General features: G+C 49.6%; 1 protein-coding gene across 38 annotated transcripts in view; it reads right to left on the bottom strand.

The window, feature by feature from the left end:
• Window positions 1-1,533: 1,533 nt before the first annotated feature.
• The window catches only part of CLASP2 (cytoplasmic linker associated protein 2), a 1,832,463-nt gene continuing 1,816,784 nt past the window's right edge, over window positions 1,534-17,212 (bottom strand). For all 38 annotated transcript variants that reach the window (XM_085607571.1, XM_085607579.1, XM_085607573.1 and 35 more), the window contains one exon: window positions 1,534-3,567. In XM_085607571.1, the coding sequence (XP_085463697.1) occupies window positions 3,481-3,567 (87 nt within the window). In that variant the 3' untranslated portion in view covers window positions 1,534-3,480. The remainder of the gene's footprint in view (window positions 3,568-17,212) is intronic.

The raw sequence follows: 17,212 nt of genomic DNA, 5'->3' as shown, positions 1-17,212 counted from the left end.
CATCAGGGTACTTCTTCGAAGGCCTACAATGTTCTCCTGCTTTAATCTCTAGACTGGATGTAATCCCACGTCAAAACTTTAATTACTACAGTGTTTCAATGAGGTTCTCTATGACATTTCAAAACACAACTTACCTCCGCTCGCTTGATCTGTTGCGGAAAAGTGTTTAACATTTCTAGTTTTAAAAATGTGCTTCGATAACTATCAATATTGACTGGGACAGCTATTCTTAACAGGTGTGCTAAAAAGTGAGACATTTTGCATGGAGGACTTTCACCAACGCCAAGATAATTTTAAAATGATCCCACTAATTCATTTGGATCAGACGGAAAAAAGTAAGACAGAGGCAAGCAAAAACAACACTTTGTCTGAGGCACTTTACATCCAGCCTCGAGCAAGGAAAGGCTTATCAATATTATATATTACCATAAGTGGTTCAAACAAAGGTAAAAAACATGGGTATGTAACAACACAGGAGCCTAAGAAGGGGTGGAGGTGGCAGATGACATTTGGTTGGTTATATGCAGAGGGTTGCTAAAAATCCAATATGCTCACAAGGTAAAAATGCACTGGAACTTCACGCCAGCGAGACTACTAGCAATGTTTGATTCTTTAAAACAGCGCTGGAGGGGATGCCTAGGCCTTGGGCCATGTCACCTATTAAGTGGCAATGTGACAATATTCCGGAATACAATACTAAATACCAATTAAGAACAACAGGCGCCACATTGTCCGCAGATACACAAAAAACTGTTACTGGGTTACACTATGTGAGGGGAGCTTTACTCTCTTGCTTCGAAAACCTTCTTTTTCATTGTGAATAAAATAAAAACAGTTTGTATTGTAACTTACACCAACATTCAATAAAGTCGTTTTAAAAGAAACATGCTCTGATGCGTTGCAAATGATGCAGTAAAACAACTGAGAAAGAAAACACATTCATTGAAAATAGTCACTAAGAATCAGACCAACAGTATGTTCAAACACAACAATGGAGATCACCTCGGTCTGTTAACCAAGTCCTTTACATCAGAAAAAGAGGCGTTTGGGCCAAGCAGATATTTAAAAAAATTGAGAATGTTAAACAGAAATCGGAATTTTTGGTGACCTTTGCTGGTTTCATGAAAAATTCCATGAGTGAGAATGGATTGCTCATAAGATGTGCAAATACAATGTTTCTTTACTGATACTTGAATCAGTGCTGCTCCGGGATTTGCTTTCCATCATCAAAAGGTCAGTAGTGATAATGTACTATTTAGTCCACATTTTGACAAGAGAAAATAAATGCAATCACTGCGACACACTGACAGCTATATTTGAAAAAACTTAAAATCCTGTACAAAGCAATTGGGCGAATGTATTTTTGCACAGGCATGACTGCTTACAATTAGCCTTTAGACATCATTTGTCCGTATGCATTAAGGGTAAATTCAAAGATCTTTGAACTGAAAGGATTAGAAACGACTATTCTCAATAACTGAAATAAACGTGGTGAAATGAACACAGGAGTTAAATGAAGTTACATATGTCAAGTAACGTTATGTACATTTTTATTGCCAGTATATGCACAATGGTAAGCGAGAACTATAAATACAAAACATAATTAAACAATGGCAACAGTTTGAAAATTACAATGATGAAAACGGACATGGGAAACACTACTTTCTGATGCAGCTGCTAAAAACAAATTAAAAAGCCCATGACAAATGACATACTTTAGTTGTTGCATACATTTGTACAAAATTTTCACTAAAGCCAGATCACATTCGATACAGCAAAGTGCTTCCCTGACGCACAATCTCACTTTCTCAGCTAGACTCCACTTCACACAGATGTGAAATGACCACGCTATGCAATGTTAAATAACTATAACCACATTGCCTCAAATGAACCGAACAAAAATCTGCAATTATATGTTAACATATTGTGTATTTTTTACTCATTTACAATTTTTGGATATGTGCTAAGTACGTGAACTTTGAATGAACAAGAATGAAATTAGACATTTCTACAGGTCTTTGACAGTGCTCACTCAGTACAGAGGTGCTAGAGAGAATTTCAGTTTTGGCACTGCCTGAATCTCTCTCGCAACACATCTTCTCTCAACAGGTGCTTGTGCCTGTAAATTTTGCTATTCCCCTCTACAACTCTTACACTCTACCTGCCTCAAATCAACTAAGATTCTATCACCATTCAGTGACAATATTCCGCTTGAGTGCTTATGAGTTGCATGTTCTCCCATAAATACAAAATTGCATTATTCACAAGAAACAAATTAAAAATATATTTATATATGTATATGCAAAGGAAAACACTTTATTCTACCGTATTTCGATGACAATGTTCGAGAAGCTATGCCAGCAATTTGGTGTAGCGTTCTCAAACTTGTCAACACACAAAGGACATAAGAAAAAATGCACTGTAGCAGATCTCTGGTACCTGGAATCCTCATGTCTGACTACCCACCTATAGCGTTTACTACGGAATATTTCGTACAGATCACAGTCGAGGGCTTTCATTTTTCCACCTCCTGTGGATTCCGTCAACCTGCTACCAAACTACTTAGTTTCTGTAAGGAGCATTGAATCTCTTAAAGAAATACGTACTGAGCATGCTTATGCACTGGAGTCCACTCTGAGGCATCCTGCTTGAAGAAGGGGTGGTGACAAATGTGGTTCTTGTCCATTAGGAAATGCCTTCCTTCTCACTGATGCTAGCCAAGCAACTTGCCTTGGAAACGCCCACTGCTATCCACACCGGGATGCACCAAGGGCACAGATCCGCTTTCGTTTAGTGTGGAGAAGATGGTGCTGGAACCCTTTGCAAAGCAGTGCAGTGTGGGGGATAAACCGACAGGCTAGTGCACAAGATCAGGTGAACAGAACTGGACCAATCCGGCTTCACCTCGCTGGTCCGACTCCCCAACTATGGCGTATCGCAAACAAAGCATAATAAGATGATGTACCTACAACACAGTGACTGGTCCACAGGCAGCACAGACTAGTTCTGCCTGGTTTCACATCACGATTCATTCCAGGTAGGGGGCAGGAGGCTTAGTAGATAAAAACAAAGCAAATAAAACAGCAGCAATAGGGGGATCATCTTCAGCTGCACAAAAGCAAAAAAAAAATTGTTTTGGTTAGATCTTTATTTTTTCGCATTCCCCTTGATTTTGTTTTCTTTTAAAAAATAACACTGGAGCTTGTTAATGGGAAAATGCAAAGGATCGCAGAATTCGATAAATATATGTCTATATATATTTATTTTGATCAGTGGATATTAATACTGTTTGTTCTTCTTTTGGAACATCTCTACTGCAACAGTCACATGCAGGCTGTGTAGTCCTCTGTTAATTTAAAAGAAGTAAAAAATGAAACAAAAAATTAAAAAATATTCTCTGGAAAGATGTTGTAAGTTTGCTCTCTTTGATGGAGGGCCGGCCCTTTTTTGAAAGAAGAGAGACAACGGTGTCCAGAATCACTAGCTCTGTCCCGAATGATCTGATGCAGGGTCAACTGCTCCAGAACCCGTCTGTGCCCTTTTGATGTAAAGATTTAATAATTTCATCTGTAAAATCAAACAAGAAAACAGTATTAACAGTATACCGTGCCTCATATCGAAGTTTTCCTTGTCTAGCTTCTTTCCAACCTCACAATCACTGACCTTCCACCTTTCCTGTCTTCCATCGATCTTTTATAAAACCTATTTAACATTTCTTTTGCACAGCCATGAACACTGTCGGTCTTCCACAACTCCTCATCTACCGCCATGCATTCGCAGGTTTTATTCACCCCGCCTTGTTACTGCAGCAGGCACACTCTTGCTTGCACACAAGTATTTTGTATTTGTATTGGGATTTATATATCGCATATATACCGACAGGTCTCTTAGTGAACACATCTCTGTATTAAAGCACGTTAACACAATACTAAGAACTGCCATATTAAATTCCTTACTAGCTAACTTGAGTTAACAATGTTGTAAATCACTACAAATGGCATGTTTCTTTCAGCAAGTGACTGGAAATATCATTTCTTAATGATGCTTGAGATGGAGAGAAAGGACAGCTCTAGTCTGTTTTTGGTATGACGGTTCACTTCCAATCGTGGAGAGTGCCACAATGTGAACTCAATGGACAGCTTAACTCAGTGAACAAAAAACCAAACCTCTCATAAGAACCTTCTCACTGTGAAGCTTTCAATTGTGCCTATCAGGGTAGTCTACTGCTGCCTGGTGCTTAAAGTCTGCTGCTGCAACAATCGGTGTTTTCACCGAGTCGTTCTTGTGATCTGATCAGCTTAGAGTGCGTTCCCAACTCACCTCCCCATTGTAGGCGTCATTGCTAGAACACATCGGTATTTGTCGTGACACTACAGCATGTGCCCTGTACTCTTCCATCCGCACACGATTCATGTATCCTAGACACACTGTCACCCAGATCTCCTTCCCAAACCCAGAATCACTGTACAGAAGCAAACACCCACGTGCAAGAAACTCCTTCCCAGGCTTCTCTTAACAATCAGACGTACAAACATGCACATGTCTAAATATCCCCTCAGATTCCACCTAAAGGTGTGTACAATGCAAGCTGCTTGTCATCCTTTCACGTGAGACTACCAACCCCTCACCAAATTCAGATGGTCCCAACTGATGATGGTGGACCAATGGCAGGATTTTTTGGAAGAAGGTGAATTGCCACAGAGCCGATCTTATTTCTGCCTCAATGCACAGGAGAGCACACAGGAGAGCACACGGACCACTGTGCTGTGGAATGGTGCTGCGCATGAAGGTTTATCATTCGGATACTTCTACTGAGGGGCATTTAGTACCATTGCAGATCCCTCCTGGAGTGCTTGAACTAAGTTGTGCGAGTGAATGAGACTGATCTGTGCCTCTCGGACAAAAAGGGAACAGAAACTAAGGCAGCAGAGGTTTTCAAATACTCTCAGTGGCGAGCGTGGTGCTCCTGGGCACTCAGCTATTGTCTTTGATATTGAACATTTTCATGGTTCCTGTATTAAGCTTACTACGAGGTGGAGAAAGCATTTATATTCTAATGCAAATCACATGCTTCAGTGTTGTGTCAGACATGGTTGTCTATAACCGAAGTGTGCTACTGGGCTCAAATTCAATGAGTCTAAAACCAAAGGTATTTTATTAGGCCCTCAATTCATCTGAGTGCTACTACATTGATCTCCAAATTACGCACAGGTGCCGGTCACGAGATCATATTAAACAACAAGGAAAATAAATTGGACATTTTAATTGGTGGAAACTTAAGCATGTTCTCTGTCCTCCAAGATGGGCCTGTGATCCAGGAAGTTTAAACCACATTGAGAGACTTCTATTTAAGCAGCAGCTTCATTACTATGTGGAGGCTTTAAATAATACGTTACTTACCTTCAGTAACGCTTTATCTGGTAGAGATAGGATCTAGCCGCAGATTTCTTATTTGAGAATTCTGCCCAGGTGCCAGACTGGACATGACATTTTTTTTACAGCAGTACCTCTGAATGCCACTGAAGGGCACCGAGCGACTCCGGAGCGGCGTCCTCCGAATGTTAAGTCAATGGACTCCATATAAGCCCTACGCTAACACCAGTTTCTTTTGTCACTATTTTTTGCGACTACAATGCGGAGCGACATAGAAACTGCCAATGGAAATAGTGTGCCAAATAAGAGACATCTTTGTGTCAAACAATTACCAAGTACTACAGAAAGGCATCAGAATGCCAAGAAAGGGATCTTGTAGGTAACAAGACAAGCAGTTCACAGAGCGAGGAGGATGGTTGGGTCGTTAAGGAATCTGCAGCTAGATCCTGTCTCTACCAGATAAGGCATTGCCGAAAGTAAGTAACTTATTCATCTGATAGAGACATCTTGACGCGGATTCCTTATCTTATAATTAAATACCCAAGCAACACCATCTCTAAAGGAGGGTCTGCTAACTGAACTCACGAAAGATCACTGAATAAGCCTAGCCAGTCTGTAATGAGATAAAGTGACCATGCTGTCTTAAGAATATAGGTGATGCAAAGAAGATGCTCCACTAGAAGGACTGTGGGAAGCCCGCTGGGAGCTGAAGTCTGCAAGACTGCGAGAAGCACTTGGAAAACAATACCCACAGCAGAGGGATAAGAAAGTGTTGGAGAAAACACTTCATAGAAACAAGAATACTATGTAGCCCTGCCAAAGTTATTCAACCCATGACTGGAAAAGGCTAAAGGACCGAGGACCACAGCACATACCACTGATTTAGAGCTCCAGCTCCTTGTTGTGGAAACTAGTATGTGAGCTAACTCTACCCTTTGATACACAGAGAACAGGGAATCTAAGAGCACATCCATGATGGAGAGAGAGATCCCATCAAAACTGAATAAAAGCATTGCAAGAAGAACAACGTTTGATAGAGACTACTCTCCTAGAGAGAAGGTAACCCGCCGGGCCTATTGAACGTAGAAGCCCAGACGAGAACGGTAAAAGAAAGGCATAGGCAACGACCAAGTTAAGGTCAAACAAGAGCACCAAGAAAAGCATAGTTACAAAAGCAAATACTTACACCCTATGGAAGAAGTTCAGCACAACCATACTTGCAATATATACCCGTATGTATGTGAACACACACATACATTATATATATATATATATATATATATACACATTACATATATACATATACATACATTATATACACACACACACACATTATATATATATATATATATATACACACACATTATATATATATATATATACACACACATTATATATATACACACACACAAGTTGATCAGAATACACAAAAAGTATTATACTCCTAGTCGGGGAAGCAAAATCTGGCCTTCTGCGGCAAGCAGGGACAATGACCATTGTAGGAACAAGGAAAATCCATAGAATAGTGGTATCCTTTGAAAGATAGATACAAATACAAACATACATTGGTAACAGACTAAAGCTACAACAGCAATGGAGCGAAAATTATAGATATACCAATATTAGCACCAAGCTGGATAACTAGCAACATAATACCGTATAAGATGAGAGATGGAGTGGAGGGCACCATCCACCCTAAAAAAAAAATAATGGCAACCACCCATGAACCTACACTACTGAATGACGAGGATACCATCAGATGGTTAACAGGAAATCAAAAGAAAATAGCAGGTGTGAAAACTCTGCTGTGAAGGGAATGAGGACCAGCACCGTGGTCCATATAAAGATATAGTCGAAATAAAGGGCAACACACAGAAAACCTTGACAGATAGCCAATTTCCATCCAATAGACAAGAGGAACAAGTTACTTACCTTCGGTAACGATGTATCTGTAAGAAACATTAGTTAGTTAGATTCCTCACCTTAGAATATCCCCAGGCGTCAGACTGGATCCGGAAGATTTTTCGTCAGCAATACCCCTTGCGCGTCGCTAGGCGTAGTCTGCGGCTCCGCGTCCGTCGTCGGCGTCGTGCGCCGGAATGACGTCGGAGTACTTAGACGCCGCCCTCGCGCGCTGACGTCAGCTCTTGTACATAGCCTTCCGCGCCAGGAACGCAGAGCCATGCAAAGACCGACACTGGTGCCAAAAATAAAATCTAGGGGCCTGAAAAGGACAACCTTAACCCTAGATGTCAGTTCGCAGAACGGGGAGGATGGGTGGGTCGGTGAGGAATCTAACTAACTAATGTTTCTTACAGATACATCGTTACCGAAGGTAAGTAACTTGTTCATCTGAAAGAAACACGTTAGTTAGATTCCTCACCTTAGAATAGATACCCAAGCAATACCATCCCCGGTGGTGGGTCTGCGAACCAAGATCACACCAGAAAGTCCTGGAGGACAGAACGGCCAAAGAAGCCATCCCTCCGGACTTGGCGGTCAAGGCAATAATGCCTGGCAAACGTGTGTAGCGAAGCCCACGTCGCCGCCTGACAGATGTCCTGCAAAGGGACTCCCCGTCCCAAAGCAGTAGTAGCCGCTGTGGCCCGAGTAGAATGGGCGCGCAGCCCAACAGGAGGGTCCTTTTTTGCCAAAGAGTAACAAATTTTGATGCACAAAACGACCCACCGAGAGATGGTCCGTTTGTGCACAGCTTTCCCCTTCTTAGCACCCACGTATCCAACGAAAAGTTGGTCGTCCACCCGTAACTGCTTTGTGCGGTCCAAATAAAAGGAGCGCGCGCGTTTTGGGTCCAGACGGTGGAGCCTCTCTTCCTCTTTGGAAGGAGGCGGAAAGAAGGTGGGCAAGGTGACAGACTGCCCAAGATGAAATGGAGTCACCACTTTCGGAAGAAAGGAGGGACGAGGCCGAAGGACAACCTTGTCCGGATGAACAGACAGAAAAGGAGGCTTTGAAGATAAAGCCTGGAGCTCACTCACCCGTCTAGCCGAGGTGATGGCTACCAGAAAAGCAGTCTTAAGAGTCAGAAGACGAAGAGGACAATTGTGAAGAGGCTCGAAGGGAGCGCACATCAGGAATGTCAAGACAAGATTCAAGTCCCACTGAGGCATTACAAAAGGGACAGGAGGGAACGTGTGAGTAATGCCTTTTAGAAAGCGTGTAACTACAGGGGACTTGAAAAGAGAAGGCTGATCAGGAAGCCGTAAGAAGGCAGAGATGGCAGCAAGATAACCTTTCAGGGTGCCCAGGGCAGAGCCCTGCCGGGCCAAAGAAAGAAGAAAGAGGAGAACCTCAGAAAGAGGGGCGGAAAGGGGATCCACAGCCTTTGCTGTGCACCATGCCACAAATTTGTTCCACCGGCAGGCGTATACCGACTTTGTGGAGGGACGCCTGGCTGCCAGAATGATATCACAGACTTCAGGAGGCAAGTCAAATGGCATCAACTGCCGCCGCTCAATCTCCACGCATGGAGGTGGAGGCTGGACAGGTTCGGGTGGAGGACCGTCCCCTGCTGCTGCGACAGAAGATCCTCCCGAAGGGGCAGACGTATCGGAGGATCGGTCAACATACTGAGTAGCTCGGGATACCAGTATCTTCGTGCCCAATCCGGAGCCACCAAGATGACTTGGGCCCGGTCGTGCCTGATCTTCTTCAGCACTCTGGGCAGAAGTGGTAAAGGCGGAAAGGCGTACAACAGACCGCAACTCCACTCGTGACGAAAAGCGTCGCCGAGCGAGTGCCGCCTTGGAAATTCCAACGCGCAGAACTGCTGACATTGCGCGTTCTCTTCGGTGGCGAATAGATCTAACCAAGGCTCTCCCCACTGCTGAAAGAGACCGTGCGCCACTTCGGAGTTCAGACGCCATTCGTGATCCATCATGCACCGGCGGCTGAGATCGTCCGCTCTGGCGTTCAGAGAGCCCGCCAGATGTTGAACCACTAGGGTGACGCCCTGGTGTTCCAGCCACGTCCAGAGGCGCAGAGCCTCCTGACAAAGGGTCCACGACCCCACCCCGCCCTGTTTGTTGCAATACCACATGAGGGTGGTGTTGTCCGTGAACACCTGCACGACACTGCCCCTGACAGAGGGAAGGAAGGCTTTCAGTGCAAGCCGGATCGCTCTCAACTCCAACAGGTTGATGTGGAGACGAGACTCCGCCGGAGACCAGAGGCCTCTGATCTCCGCCTCTCCCATATGGCCACCCCAGCCCAGGAGGGACGCATCCGTCACTACGACATGCTCCGGTTGGGGAAGGGAGAGGCTTCTGCCCATGACCCAATCGCGGTCCGTGAGCCACCACCGCAACTGCTGTGCAGTGCCCTCCGAGATCAAGACATGGTCGGACAGGTTGCCGTGATGCTGGGCCCACTGAAACTTCAGGTCCCACTGCAGAGCCCGAATTCGCCGCCTGGCGTGATGCACTAGTAGGATGCAGGAGGCCATCAGCCCCAGAAGCCGCAACACTAGCCTGACCGAAACTCAGGATAGAGGCCGAAAGATGGGAATCAGGGCCTGTATATCCCGGACCCGCTGTTCCGGTGGAAAGACCCGTAACTGCGCCGAATCGAGAACCGCTCCGATGAAGAGGAGCTTCTGAGAGGGACTCAGGTGTGACTTCGGCACGTTGATGGAAAACCCCAGCAAATGCAGGAGATCCGCCGTAGTCTGGAGGTGGGAGACGACTGCCTGGGGCGAGCCCGTCTTCAACAACCAGTCGTCGAGATAGGGGAAGACTGGAACCCCTGATCTGCGCAGATGAGCTGCGACCACCGCCATCACTTTCGTGAACACCCGAGGGGCACTGGTGAGACCGAAGGGGAGCACGGTAAACTGAAAGTGCTCTTGGCCCACCGTGAACCGCAGGTAACGCCGGTGGGCCGGCAGGACGGGGATGTGGAAATATGCGTCCTGCAAGTCCAACGCTACCATCCAGTCTCCGGGGTCTAGGGCAGCTAGAACCTGAGCCAAAGTCAACATCTTGAACCTTTCCTTCCGGAGGAAGGCATTGACGTTCCGGAGGTCCAAGATAGGGCGTAGGCCCCCTTTGCCCTTCTTGGGAACCAGAAAGTAGTGGGAATAACAACCACGACCCACTTCTGGACTCGGAACGCGCTCGACGGCCCCCTTGGCCAAGAGGGCCGAAACTTCCTCGTGGAGAAGATTCAAATGATCCCCCGAGATACGGTGGTGCTGCGGTGGCATGGCTGGAGGGGTCGTCTCGAAGAGGAGGGAGTAGCCCCTTCGGACGATTTGCAGCACCCACCTGTCCGATGTGATGGACCGCCAGTGGAGCAGGTGATGGCGAACTCTGCCGCCCACTGGCGTGGAATGGGCCTGAAAGCTCGGACTAGGAAGGCTTTGAAGCGGATGCTGCCGGGGTGGATGTGGGCTGACCTCGTCGTCCTCCAGATCCGCCTCGGCGGAAACCACGTCCGCGACCGCGCGCAGGTTGGTTCTGCGGCTGGTGGCTAGGCGCACGTGAGGAGGCACCCCTTCCTTGGCCACGAAAGGGGCGAAAGGCGGAAGTTTGCGACCGCGGGCCGAGAGGCCCAAGGACTTGGCCGTAGCCCGGGAGTCCTTAAAGCGGTTCAGCGCACTGTCCGCTTTCTCGCCAAAAAGGCGAGTGCCATCAAAGGGCATGTCCATGAGAGTGCTCTGGACATCACCCGAAAATGACGTGGACCGCAGCCAGGCGTGACGTCTAAGCGCCACTGTGGTAGAAATGGCCCTACCCAGCGAGTCCGTGGTGTCAAGCCCACATCGTATAGCATGTCGCGCGGCATCCCTCCCATCGGTCAGAGCCTGGGTAAGTCGTGTCCGGACCTCCTCCGGACACAGGGGCAGCGCGTCCTCCACCGCATCCCACAGAGAGTGGGAATAACGGTCCAAGAGACAAGCGGTGTTCAAAGACCGCAGGCCCAAACTAAGGGAAGAGAACAGCTTCTTGCCAAACTGCTCTAGTCTCTTGGAATCCCGGTCCGGCGGAGCGGTCGGGAAGGAGGATTGGGAGGTGGAGGCCTGGATAACCAGGCTCTCAGGGGTAGGGTGTTGGGACAGAAAACTGGAGCAGGGCGGTGGCGCCTGGCGACGTTCCTGTCCACAGGAGGGACTGTGGAGGGCTTGGACCAGGTGCACTGCAGAACGTCAATGAGGGCCTCATTGAATTGCAGCAGAGGCTCAGTGGAGCTTGCTGCAGACTGAAGCACCTCAGTAAGGATGTTAGTCCTCACAGCCACGGCAGGCAGCTCGAGCCCAAGGGCTGCGGCCGCCTTGCGCAGCACCACAGAGAAAGCAGCGCCCTCCTCCGAAGCCACAGTCGGAGGAGAGACAAATCCAGTGTCTGGAGAGGTATCCAAGCCACTGGCCTCCCCCAGTTCATCTGCCCAGTCCTGGGACAGTTGAGCCTGAGCGGCCATAGGATCCTCGGATCCCTCCCAGTTGTCCCCATCATCCGACTCCTGGTATAGAGGAGAAAGTAACGGAGCTGGGCGGTAGACATAATGTGTCTCTAGCGGCGCCGTTCTCGGCGTCCATCGACGCCGGACCGGCGCCGGGCCCGGAGTGGGACTGAACTGGGGCCAGACGTCGAGCGGAGTCGACGTCGGTGTCGGGGGTGGAACCGGCGTTGTGAGGTCGACCGGCGTCGACGGGGACTCGAGAACGGGTCCCTCGGGCGCCTGCGGCGTCGAGGCCGGAGCCGTCAACGGGGCCGGAGCCACCGGCAGGCAAGGCAGCCCAGTCGGGTCCGCGGGGCCCGAAGGCGCACCAGCGGGCGCCGACGGCGGAGCCAGGTTCCTCATGGCCGAGAGGAAGGCACTGACTTCCGCCGGCGTCGCGTTAGTCCCAGGGACCGGAGGGTATGGGGACGGGCGCGGTGACCCTCGGCCGAGTCGCGCAACCGGCGAGGGGAGTCCGAAGAGCGATGTTGCTTCTTGGAATGCTTCGACTTACCCGAAGACTTGGATCCCGACGACCGATGGTGACGTCGGCTGCGGCTCCGCGACCGATCCTTGGACCTCCTCCTGGACCGGGATCGAGAGGCGCGCGGAGCCGAGTGGCGAATCTCGAGAAGCTTACGGGACCGCTCCCGTCTAGCCTTCGAGGTCAGGGCCTTGCAGTCCGAACACGACTCCGCGTCGTGATCGAGGCCCAAGTAGTAAAGACACCGGCGGTGATGGTCGGTAACCGACATCAATCGGTTACAGTCCGTACAGGCTTTAAACCCAGGCATCCTACCGGCACCGGTGTCGAGACACGATCAAAAAGGATAAAAAAAGTTAGTCAAAAATTGACTAAAGGGGTAGCTCTCCCGGATCTGCGCTTACTGGCGCGGAAAAAAGAAGAACTGACGTCAGCGCGCGAGGGCGGCGTCTAAGTACTCCGACGACGTCATTCCGGCGCACGACGCCGACGACGGACGCGGAGCCGCAGACGACGCCTAGCGACGCGCAAGGGGTATTGCTGACGAAAAATCTTCCGGATCCAGTCTGACGCCTGGGGATATTCTAAGGTGAGGAATCTAACTAACGTGTTTCTTTCAGATATATCAGGCAGCAAGACTTGACTGAAGCAACTGATAAAAAAGGGATCAAGCTCCATGTAATAGAAAAGCCGAAAATAATGGATGGCAGTGCATACAAGTACAACAAGGATTGAGGCCAGTAAGAAATGTCTCAACGCACAAGATACTACTTTTGTAACGATATATCTGTAGGAGACATTAGTTAGTGACAGATTCCTTACCTTAGAATATCCCCAGGCGTCAGACTGGATCCGAAAAGTTTTGCTAGCAGTACCCCTGCGCGTCAGTAGGTGGCGTCGTGCGGCTCCGCGTCCGTCGCTGGCGTCGTAAGCGTCGAGATGACATCACGGAGACTACTTAGGCGCCACCCATGCGCGCTGACGTCACCTCTGTACACGACTTTCCACGCCAGGAACGCAGAGCCATGCAAGAAACTGACCACTGGTGCCAAGAAACTAGGGCCCTGAAGGGGATGACCTTAACCCTAGAAATCAGTTCGCAGAACGGGGAGGATGGGTGGCGCGGTAAGGAATCTATCACTAACTAATGTCTCTTACAGATATATCGTTACACAAGTAATAACTTGTGCATCTGAAAGAGACACGTTAGTGATAGATTCCTTACCTTAGAATAGATACCACAGCAATACCAACCCCGGTGGTGGGTCTGCGAATAGATTACACCAGAAGGTCACGGAGAACAGAACAGCCAAAGAAGCCGTCTCTCAGGACCAGACTGTCAAGGCAGTAATGCTTGGTAAACGTGTGGAGCGAGGCCCACGTAGCTGCCTGACAAATGTCCTGCAAGGGGACACCGCGTCCTAAGGCATTAGCAGCTGCCGTCGCCCTGGTAGAATGGGCACGCAGCCTCACAGGAGGCTCCTTCTTAGCCAGCGAGTAACAGGCCTTGATGCAGAGAACGACCCACCGAGAGATGGTCGGCTTGTGCACAGCCCGAAAGATAACCTTTGAGAGTGCCCAGAGCAGAGCCCTGCTGGGCTAAAGAAAGAAGGAACAGAAGGACTTCAGAAAGAGGGGCAGAAAGGGGATCCACAGCCTTAGCTATGCACCATGCTACAAACTTATTCCACCTGCAGGCATATACCATTTTAGTGGAGGGACGCCTGGTTGCCAGAATGACATCACCGACTTCGGGAGGAAGATCGAAGGCTGTCAACTGCCGCTGCTTAATCTCCATGCATGGAGGTGGAGGCTGGACAGGTTCGGGTGGAGGACCGTCCCCTGCTGCTGCGACAGAAGATCCTCCCGGAGAGGCAGACGAATCGGGGGGGGTCGATCGCCATGCTGAGTAGCTCGTGATACCAGTATCTTCGTGCCCAATCCGGAGCCACAAGGATGACTTGGGTCCGGTCGCGCCGAATCTTCTTCAGCACTCTGGGCAGAAGTAGTATAGGCGGAAAGGCGTACAACAGACCGCAACTCCACTTGCGACGAAAAGCGTCGCCGAGCGAGTGCCGCCTTGGAAATTCCAACGCACAGAACTGATGACATTGAGCGTTCTCTTCGGTGGCGAATATATCTAACTAAGGCTCTCCCCACTGCTGAAAGAGACCTTGCACCACGTCCGAGTTCAGACACCATTCGTGATCCATCAAGCACCGGCGGCTGAGTTCGTCCGCCCTGGCATTCAGAGAACCTACCAGATGTTGAACCACCAAGGTAATGCCTGGATGTACAAGTTACTTACCTTCGGTAACGATGTATCTGTTAGAGACGGTTCTAGCTGCAGATTCCTTACTGTAGAATTATCCCCAGGCGTGAGACTGGACCCGAAAAACTTTCTTGCCCAGCATCTCTGCGTGCCGGGGGACGGCACCTCACAACTCCGCCCCGGCGTCCTCCGCGGGCGTGACGTCAGCGAGGTCACATAAGCCCCACCCTGGCGCGCCGACGTCAGTTTGCTTCGGAGAACTTTTCCGCGCCACAACGCGGAGCCATCACAACAATACTGAGAAGAGTATGGGAACAGTGTGCGAAAAAAACAGAGAAACAAAAGAGATAAAAACAAAAGGTGAGAAGCATCACCAGACGGCACCAAGCACCAGAAGGCGATAACAGCAGGCCAGAGCAGGAAAAGAGGAGAGCACCACTCAAAGGAACAACTGTGCAAGCCAAGGCGAAAACACCAGGTGGCAGTAAAGCACCAGAAGATCAGAGCAGCGAAGCCATAGCAAGAAAAGCACAAAGCACCACTCCGCGTAACCACCTTGCAAGGCAAGAGCCATCCTGGAGGCGCAAGCATTGGAAAGCGCCATGGCAGAAAGAGAGAGAGAGAGAGAGAGATAGAGAGAGTCTGCAATCACAACCACAAAGGGAAGGCCCATAAGCCCGGATCAGAGGAGCAACAGCAAGTCATCCCCAGACTACACAGCCAAGGATGGCCATACCTCCTGAAAGGAGCAGGAAGTCAAAGGCCAGAAAATCCATCCACAGACAACAGTGTCAAGGAGGGCCATAACCCCTGAATGGATTCGGAGGTCAAAGGACAGGTAACCCATTCGCAGACTACATTGTCAAGGAGGGCCACAACCCCTGAAAGGAGTAGGAGGCCAAAGGACAGGTAAAAGAACCCTTAACGAAGAAGACCGGTAGGGAACCAGAAACACTAACCACAAAGGGAAGAGCAAAGGTAGGCCAAGCTAGAGGGAAGCCTGACCGGAAAAAACCGAAGACAAGCCACCCAGAGGGAGGAGACTGCAGAAACCCAAGCAGAGGGTCCTCGCAGAATGGGGAGGAAGGACGGGTCGTGAAGGAATCTGCGGCTAGAACGGTCTCTACCAGATACATCGTTACCGAAGGTAAGTAACTTGTACATCTGATAGAGACTACTAGCCGCAGATTCCTTAACGTAGAATAGATACCCTAGCCATACCCAGAAGGAAGGAGGGCCTGCGAGAGAACCCTCCCACCCGGAGAGACACAGAGCCCCAGCAGGGGACATGTCACAGGGACAAGAAGGGAAAGGCCAGGATATCCTAAGCCCCACCAAGGGAGAACTGCCCAACACCCCGCAGGGGCAGACAGCGCCCGAAAAGCCTCAAGGACCACAAGGACCACCTCAACCCCTAGGGAGAGGAAGTAGAACCAGAGGCAGGGCCCCCTGAAGAAACACAGACACAGTGACAGACGAGAGCTGAACACACCCCAGCCGTATGCAGCGGACAAGGCAGGGACAGCTCCACCGCCAACAGTGCAGCTGGAAGAAGAAAGGCACAAGAGAACACATCAAAGGCCACAATGGTGTAGCAGAACAAACAGGTCAGCACTGGCAAGACAGCCAGCAGCAGACAACACCACCGTGCAGTGCACCCAGGACCAACTAGACGTCCGCTGAAGGCAGAGGTCAGGAGGGGCCAAGAAGGACCAGGGCACGCCCCACGAGAGGGGCCTGCACCCACTGACCCCCGAATGAAGAGGAACTAGGAGAAAGAAAGAAGAAGAGGAAGCGCATAACCGCGACAACAGAAGGCCGTAGACAGCAGGCCGGACCAGGCCCGCGACACAGCAATCCAGGAGACGGAAGGTCTGGGGCGCAACGCAAGCCACTCCAAAACCACCAGCAAGAAGATCGCACTCGCGACACACCGTGACGCCACGGACAGCAGAAGTCCAAAGGACGACTACACCTCCCCAGCACATGATAAAGCTATATAATAGCTACCATCAGCCCACATAGGGCATGTTACGTCCCAGAACATGGGAACCCTCTTAGGAAAAAGTTTCTGCAGCAGAGGACAAACAGAAGATCCTGCGGAGAATGAAAACGCAGATGGCTTGCCAATCAGCCAATAATGAAAAGATAGAAGGCCTAAACTCAGGGCCTCCATGGCTTACCAACAGCCAAAACCACAAGTCAAAAAAGGGGGCCAGACCAGCAGCCAACAGCACCAAAGTCCTAACAAAAGAACCTGAAGGTACATGAACCACACAGAACACACAACCGGGGCTACTCGGCACAAGGCCCCAGTACAACAACGGAAGAACACCTCCCTAACACAGAGCGACCCACAGGTCACGGAGGAGGAGGAGGGCGAAGCCCCGCAAAAAACCTCTGAATGGCAGAATCCGCAGAGGCGTGGAACAAAAGAGTGCCATCAAAGGGAAGGTCCACCAACTGTTCCCTCACGTTCCCTGGGAACACACTATCCCGGAGCCAGGCATGGCGACGAAGGGCCACAGAAGTAGCCATGGTATGACCAAGCACCTCCGAAACGTCCAGAGCCGAGCGAAGAATAAAGGACGCCAGCTCCCAGCCATCCAACACATGGTGCCTCA

The sequence above is a fragment of the Triturus cristatus genome, chromosome 5_2 (genome assembly GCF_964204655.1).
Source record: "Triturus cristatus chromosome 5_2, aTriCri1.1, whole genome shotgun sequence".
NCBI lineage: Eukaryota > Metazoa > Chordata > Amphibia > Caudata > Salamandridae > Triturus > Triturus cristatus.
Note: the sequence above shows the minus strand (reverse complement) of the source record. Positions and strands in the feature narration are given on the sequence as shown.